General features: G+C 42.0%; 1 protein-coding gene across 1 annotated transcript in view; it reads left to right on the top strand.

Annotated features, from left to right (window-relative positions):
- The first annotated feature begins 355 nt into the window (after positions 1-355).
- The window catches only part of Nme8 (NME/NM23 family member 8), a 45,940-nt gene continuing 38,008 nt past the window's right edge, over positions 356-8,287 (top strand). The window contains exons 1-4 of the mRNA XM_005397749.2: positions 356-525; positions 1,076-1,115; positions 1,602-1,659; positions 1,829-1,935. Of these exons, the coding sequence (XP_005397806.1) occupies positions 1,080-1,115; positions 1,602-1,659; positions 1,829-1,935 (201 nt within the window). The 5' untranslated portion in view covers positions 356-525; positions 1,076-1,079. The remainder of the gene's footprint in view (positions 526-1,075; positions 1,116-1,601; positions 1,660-1,828; positions 1,936-8,287) is intronic.

The raw sequence follows: 8,287 nt of genomic DNA, 5'->3' as shown, positions 1-8,287 counted from the left end.
AAAAAAGAGAACGTCTTAGAGTCTGCCTTCTAGGGAGGAAGAGAGTGGAGTGGGAGGGGGAAGATGATCCACCCCTCCCACAGTGCTGGGATTCCAGTCTAACACCACCGCATCCAGCCTAAATACCGTATTCTTACCTGCAAAGCATGGTCACGGAAGGTCTCAAAGCCTGCGCGGTAGAGACACAGTTGACCTGAACGTGGGAACCCAGCGGGGCTCGTGGGGAAACTCAGGCAGGTTTGGGAAGAGGAACTTGGTGGAGGTGGAAACACTGCGTTGTCTCTTCCCTGAAACAGCTCTAAGAGGCCTCCCTGGCGGGCTGGGACAGGGGCCGGACCTCGCGACCCCGCGGGGAGGGTGACTCCGGCTCGCTCGCGCGGAAACGTTGGCGCCCTTCATCTTCCGGACGCCTGAGTCCCTTTTGTCTTTTTTAGAACTACCATTGAGGGGCACAGCGGGGGCCCGTGTCCTCAACCCGCAGCTGAGGTGGTGCTCTGAGCAGCCCTTTTGGTCAACTGTCCTAAGGTGAGCGCAGGGTCCCTTTCTTTGGAGTTCCTGAAACCTTTATTGGGGTGTTATCTCCTGGGGTCTTTCCTTGTTCTAGGCCAGTGCCTCCTGTCACACCAAAGGTCCCTGAACACGCTGAAGGAGTCTTGGCCTCATGTGTGGAATATGCTGTCCTTCAGAAAGCACAAGTAATTTGATCTAAAAATTAAGCCTCGTTGTAGGCAGAACTCCACAATTAGCCTGTGTGCAAATGAAAATGTGGAAAATGCTCCTTTCCCCTTCAGAAGACACAAGACCATTTAAGCAGCTCAGAGCTACTGACTGGTTCCCTTGTCCAGGCCAGTTGGGAGGATACGTTGGGGTGGCAGCTGTGAGCACCTCATAGAGTCCAGCAGGAAAAGGGCTGTCTACGAACTGAGTCCTCTCCTCAGTGAGCCTGAGGCATCCGATATTTGGAAAAGGGAAATTTTCACAGTATGCTAAGAGGCTGTTTGAATGTAGAAAGACAACATGATTCAAATTTCCTTGGAATGATTTGCATTTTTCTTCCTTTTTCCTGTGAGAGCAGATAAATGGCCGGCAAAAAGCGAGGTGAAGTGCAGTTACAGGTGGGTTGGACACACGTCACCAGTGCAGCACCTGGTGCCCTGGCACTTGAAGACCTTTCACAGCATCTGTGTCTTAGTTACTTTTCTCATTGGTGGGACAAAATTCCAGACATCCAAAGTTAAAGGAGGAAAGGTTTATTTGGCTCGCAGTTTGCAGAGGTTTCAGTTCATAATCAGCTGGTTCTGAGGCAGGGTGGCATGGCACAGGAACATGGTAGAGGAGAAACAGGAAGGAAGGAAGTAGCAAGCCTTCCTTCCTTCTCCCACCTTATATTCCATCCAGGCTATAAACCTATTGATTGGGGCCTCCCACACCCAAGCTGGGTCTTCCATTATTCAACACCCAGAACTGTGCTAAATCCATTTAGTTATCACACCCTTAATCCCTGTATCACAACCCTAGATCCAGCCATATCTGAGATGCCCCAAAACATGAGGCTTTAAGGGGACATCTAGACACAAGCCATAACATCTTGCTTTTTGCAGACTGTCATCAACAATCAAAGCCTATGGGACGAGATGCTGCAGAACAAAGGCTTGACAGGTACCAGGTCCCATTGTCCCAGGTCACTTGGACACCCTGCAGAGCACCACCTGCCCCTAACCCCAAACCTGAAGTCCTGCTCTCTTGGCCCTGGCCTCTGCCCAAGCTGGGGCCATGCTGGTGTCTAGGTTCTGTGTCTCTGTTTTTCACGAGCTCTGTTATCATCTAGTGATTGATGTTTACCAAGCCTGGTGTGGACCCTGCAAAGCCATGCAGCCTTTGTTCAGAAAACTGAAAAATGAAATAAATGAAGACGAACTTCTGCATTTTGTTGTTGTAAGGATTTCATTTTCATTCAACTATTCTTTCTCTGTTACAGTGTTAAAGTGTCTGCTAATACTTTATGTATTGTCTTAATTCAAGCAACCTGTTAATTCTTCAGCATAGATGGCCCACTTGGGAATTTTACTCTGTATTTAGTTCTACAAGGTCTGGGAATGAAAGTGATTTTTATTTGAGTCCCACAGTGTGGGCATTATTCACCCCGGTACAGATCTTAAAAAATAATGGAAACAGATCCACGTCAATTGACCTGTTTGTTTTCACCTGACCATATGCTTGATGTGTGCCCATTAGAGTTAGGCCTGCAAAAGCTGTTTTGGGGTCTCATAGAGTAGTAGCCTGAACTTTTATCAGTTACCAAATTTTACAGTGATAATGAGTTCTCCTTAACTATTGCTTACACAAATGTGATAATAAAGTATTGCAGCCAGACTCATTTGACTTAACTACAATGATTATTCAGTGTAGCCACAACAAATTATCAGCTGATTAAATCTTTGTTGTCCAAAATGGTGGCTGACAGACATGAATAGCTATCCACTACTTGCAATATGGCTAGACCAACAGAGGAACTGACTTCTTCATTTTAAGTAATTTAAATTTAAAATAGTCAGTATGGTAAAGCTATTGAAGTTTGGGACAGGGTGAATCTCTTTCTTGATGAAAAAATTTGAAGATCAATTATTATTAATTAAATGTCAATAAAGAAACGCTCTAAGTATAAAACATAAGCCATATTTTAAGATTTAATATGAAAAAGAATGTGAAATATACTGCTAATTTTTTACATTGATTATATGTTGAAGTAATAATATATTGGATGCGTTGGGTTCAGGAAAATATGTTATTACATTTTTCTTACCTGTTTCCTTTGTGCTTTTACATGTGGCTAGTAGAGAATTTAAAAGTATGTGCCTCAATTGGCTCCACTGTTGCTATTCAACTGAAGCACACCCAAACCAGCTAAGACTTAAGATACAGAAGCACATAATGGATCTGCCATATCATGACTTATCTCTAAAATACATAGTCCATAAAGCTGACATGCAATCTCAATCCATGTGTGTTCTGAGTGCAGCTCTCCCATGCCCCTCAGTGCAGACCTTGGATGAGTTTGCCAGCTAATCTCCTGTTTTACTCTTTACTCCCTTTTGCAGACATGTTCTTTATAGGACTTTGCTTCCTTAATTTAAGGTTACAATATACATGCTAAAGCCTAGATTCTTTGCATTACTGTTTTTTGTTTAAGAGGATATATTCATCAGCTTTTCTGTCACTGTGACAAAATACCCAACATCCAAAACTGGAAGAGGAGAGATGTATTTTGGCTTACGGTTTTAGACCACAGTCAGTTGGCTCCAAAGAAAAAGAGACATGGTAGAAAAGAGGAGAGCTGTTGACTCCATGGCAGCCAGGAGGCCAAGACAGAAGGAGGAGCCAGGGACAAGAATACACCCTTCCAGGTCACACTCCCAGTGACCTCCTGCAACCAGGCCCCATCTTCTATAACACATTTAGCTATGGACATTGTATAGTTGGAACCATACAGTATGTGACCTACTCTGATTGATTGCTTTCACTCAGGGACATCTTTTCATGGCTGAATAGTATTTCTTAATGCTGAATAACATCCCCTTGTCTGGATATATCTCAGTTATTTTTCTCTATTTACCATCTGAAGAACATCTTGGATGCTTCCAAGTATAGAATATAGCTATAAACATCTGTTCACAGATTTGTGTGGACATAAATTTTCAGCATAATTTGGGTAAATACCAAGGATAGTGATTGCTGAATCATATGGTTAAACTATGTTTCATAGTAAGAAATAGTATGAAGTAGTAAGAAATGGAAACTGTCTTCCAAAGCGGCTATACTGTTTTATTTTCCTACCAGTAGCGAATGGAGGAACTGCTTGTTCTAGATCCTGGCCAGTATGTGGTGTAGTCTGGGTTCTGGATTTTGGGCATTCTAACAAGTGTGTAGTGATATCTTATTGGACCCTGTGTTTCCTTGATGACATGTGTTGGGCCTCTTTCTAAACACTCACTTGCCATTTGTATACCTTTTTTTAGTGAACTGTCTGTTAATGTTTTTGGTCCATTTTTAAATGGAACTGTTTTGATTTTGTATTGTTGACTGTTAAACTTTGTTTTGAATATTACTTCTTTGCTGGATACATCTTTCAGAAACATCTTCTTCCACCAATCTGTGGCTTGTTTTATTCCTTCAAAGTTTTTGAAAGGCATGATTCTGTAACAAGCTGCTTTACCCTGAAGAATCAGCCCCACCTGACAGTATGTGATTGCTAGTTTGATTCTTGGCAGGGAGGAGAAAGTGGATTGCCACAGGCACTTGACAAGGGCTTGGTATAAGAAGTGAAAAGACAGCATCAGAAGTGTCTAACATCTGGCAACAGAATCACAGAGAATCAAGGATCAGAAAGTTTTTGTAGGAGTCTAATATTCCCATGCCTTTGGCCCATAATAATTTTTATGCTATTTTTCCTGTTTAAAGAGTAAAATTCTTATGCATCCTGGTGGTTTGGATTAGGGTAGTTTGTCTGAAGGGGGTGAGAGTTCAAGTTCACACACTAGAGGTCAAAAGAAGCTGCAGTGACCAACAGCAAGTTAGGGTCTATAGTGGTTAAGGTAGAGGCTCAACATGATTGACTTTGGAGCTACCTGGGGGATGGCTGGAGCTCACTTCTGAGTACGTCTGGGTGGGTCATAATGACATGATTTTGCAGTCTCTATCTGGTCCCTTGCTCACTCCTTCCTTTCTGACACTGTCTTTCTGCTCTGCTTCCTGGCCACCATGAACAAAGCATCTTGGCTCCACCACACCCTTCCACCCTGGTGCTCCTATCGTGGAGCCTGCTCACCATGGGCTGAATCCCTGAAGAACATAAGTCAAAGTAAACCTCTCCCCCTTTAAGCTATGGGTGTCAGGTATTATGTCCCAGTGACAGGAAAGCTGACCTACACACGGCCGGTGGGAAGAGACTGGCAAAAAGGCAGCCCCTCGCTTACCTGTCAGCATACCTGGACACTCACCTGTTAGTCTACCTGGAAGGAAACTTGGATAAAGAAAAGCCAAAGGAGAGATCTTTAGACAAGCAGGAAGTAGAATTTTATACTGTGCTTGCAGAGTTCTAGAGTCACTGAATTCTTGATGTTTATAGAGTCTGAGTAGGAACAAAACAGGGGTACTTGTGAATGTGAAGGCCAAAGAGTATGTTGGAATTAGACCACTCTTGGGCTCTCACTTCTGTAGCTCCAAGATGGAAGCCCTGGTTATAATAGAGACACTGTGTGATGTCTCTTTCTATATCTCTCCTCAAAAAAAAGAAATATATATATATATATATAAATATATATATATATATATATAATATTTGGAATACTGGAGATTGAACCTAGGGGTTTTACACTGAGCTACATCCCAAGCCATCCTTTATATTTTTATTTTGATACAGAGTCTGGCCAAGTTGTTTAGGCTAGGCTCACACTTGGAATCTTCCTGCCCTAGTCCAGCAGAGTGCGGAGATTCAAGACATGTGACACCAATCCTGACTATACAGACCTTTTAACAAGCTGAGTCTACCCAGAATTACCTGGGTAAGATCAAATTCCTCAGCCTCCTCCATGGGAATTATTTCCAGTAGTATGTCTGTCTGTGTGAGTCAGGTTTCCATCTCTGGAAATGTACTAAAGAGAGAAAGGGTTTATTTTCCCATCCTAGTCTGAAAGGCTTCCATCCATGGTCAGCTGGCTCCATTGCTGTAAGACCTGTGAAGAGTGGAAGCACCATATTGGAGGGACATGTTGGAGGACAGCTGCTCCTCTCATGGAGTGGGGAATTAGAGAGTGACAGAACAGAGGGTAAGGGGCAGGAGACCAGATACAGTCACCAAGAAGATGCTCCCCCATGACCCTCCCCCTTTGACTGAGCCCCAGCTCCTCTTTTCATCACCTCTCAGTAATCCTACCCTCATAATCTTACCAACAGATGACTCCACCTCTGAAGTTAGTGTCCTCATAATGCAATCAACTTCAAAAACCCATCAGCTGGGGACCAAACCTTCACCTCAACAAGCTGTTTTAGTTTGATGTAACAACCACAGTACTGCCGAACTAGGAATGGCAGTACTGTACAATTTTTCCTAACTAGGCCGTATTCCAAGTACTAGCATGTGTTGAATTTAACAACAAAACCATACAGTGGCTCTGAAGGGTTTATAGTCTGTGTGCTTGCACTCAGTAGTAGTACCTTTGCATAGATTAATACTGTTTTTATAAAATGATCTGGCCGAAATAGATGTAAAAAAAACAAAACCAAAACAAAACCCAGACCACAAACTTTCGAACCTCCACTGGAGCAACAGTGCAGAGCCGCTCTCTGGTGGACATTTTTATTTCTGCAGTTAGTCAAGGAAAAGGGACCCTTTCTGCAAAGGCAAATTTAAATCCAAAATTAAAATCTTCAAGGTTGATTCTTTTCTGAAATCACCTTGAGTTGCAGAGTCAGGATAAATGTTTTTGCTATGTTCCCATTCCAAAGAATAATATTAAAAATTATAAGTATATTTATATAATGGCCTCTTGGAAGCCAGAGTGACTGGTTCCAGGACCTCTGCAGCTACTAAAATCCAAGCGTGCTTAAATTCCTCATATAAGATGATGTAATATTGGCATAAAAATGTACTTTATAAGATGATGTAATATTTGCATAAAGTATATTATATTAAGCAATCTCTAGATTACAGAAATACTCTAGGTCAGTGATGGCAAAGCTTTTAGAGACTGAATACCCAAACTGCAACCCAAAACCAGCTTGTTGATTACAGCATGCCAACCCTGAATAATGAGGCTTTAGCTTAAGAAAAACAACTGTTACCAGATACTTGGCTGCTGTGGTGACTTAGCTCGCGTGTAGACAGAAAGGTCTCTATATGCCTGCTGTGGCACACGCATCATCAGTTCACCACCACTGCTCTAAATAATAGAGATATTATAATACTTAATAAAATGCAAATGCAATATAGATAGTTATTATGTTGCATTGTTTAAGAATAGTGACAGGATAAATCTTTGTACATATTCACATATTCATACATATGCACACTTTTCCTACTATTTTTTATCCATGGTTGATTGACTCCATGGACGTAGGTCTCTATGGAGGGAGGATACCTCATGATCTCCAGGCATCATCATTTCAGTGTTTTCATTATAAGAAATTATTAAAACTAAAATGATCCAATGTAATATTAACCATGATTCATAACATTTGATTATATATATCCTTACGTACATGTGTATGAAGCATATACACTGCCAGTCTTGAGTGTCTTTAAGAGGTATGATCTGAAGTATGAAGAATGCCACTGCCCAGCACCATCCAACAGAAAGGCAAGCTCATAAAAACATGACTGTGTGTTCTCATCCACCTCATTCACTGCATCTGGCACTGTGTGACTTCTGCCTCTTCTCCAAAGTCAAAATGATCATGAAAGAGAAACACTATGAACCTTTCAGGATACCGTGGCAGCCATGACAGGGTAAATAAAGACACTCAAGAAACAGCACTTCTTCCTCTTTCATTCATTTTGTCGTACCTGTCATCCATTTTGATGCTGAAGGGGAGCAAGAGAGTGGGCAGAGGAAGGAAAGGAAGGGAAACGGAAAAAAAAAAAAATAGAAGGGAAAATGCAAAAACACTTTGGTAAATAAGGAGGGGAAGAAAGGTTGAAGGGAGGGGATATGAATGAGAAAAAAAGAAGAATCAAGATATATCATGTACAAATACAAATTCCTTATGATGAATGTGATCATTCTGTATATCATGTACAAATAAAATTAATTTAAAAATAAAAATAGGATCTACTGTAAAACAAGAGGACTATAAGAACTGCTCCCAAAAGGGGCAAGAATGATGGAATAAGTGTGTTCAAAGCAAGGGAGAGAATTTTGAGGTGGATTAATAGCAATATGTCTTTCACTGTGGTAATGTTTTAGAAAATTCGAACACATACCTTATTTTTATCATAACATGGATGTTGGGGAGCTGAGATGCAAAAGTCCACAGGAAACACATCCCACCTGTGCACAGGACTCTCCTAACAAGAGGAGGCAGGTGCACACCTGCATGTAGTACAGGAGGTGCCCCTTTGAGAGGGGCAGTGAAGTGTGAGGTGGAGGGAAAAATGGTTTGCAGCAGGAGAGAGTAAGACAGACGCCTTGGAAGAAGGATGCTTGAGCTGAGTTGAAAAAGAAGAACATGGCCAGGCATGGTGGCGTATGCCTGTAATCCCAGCATGTGGGAGGCTGAGGCAGGAGGATCA

Source organism: Chinchilla lanigera, unplaced genomic scaffold, assembly GCF_000276665.1.
Source record: "Chinchilla lanigera isolate Chin_1 unplaced genomic scaffold, ChiLan1.0 scaffold00059, whole genome shotgun sequence".
Classification (NCBI taxonomy): domain Eukaryota; kingdom Metazoa; phylum Chordata; class Mammalia; order Rodentia; family Chinchillidae; genus Chinchilla; species Chinchilla lanigera.
This window is presented reverse-complemented; position numbering and strand designations above follow the sequence as displayed.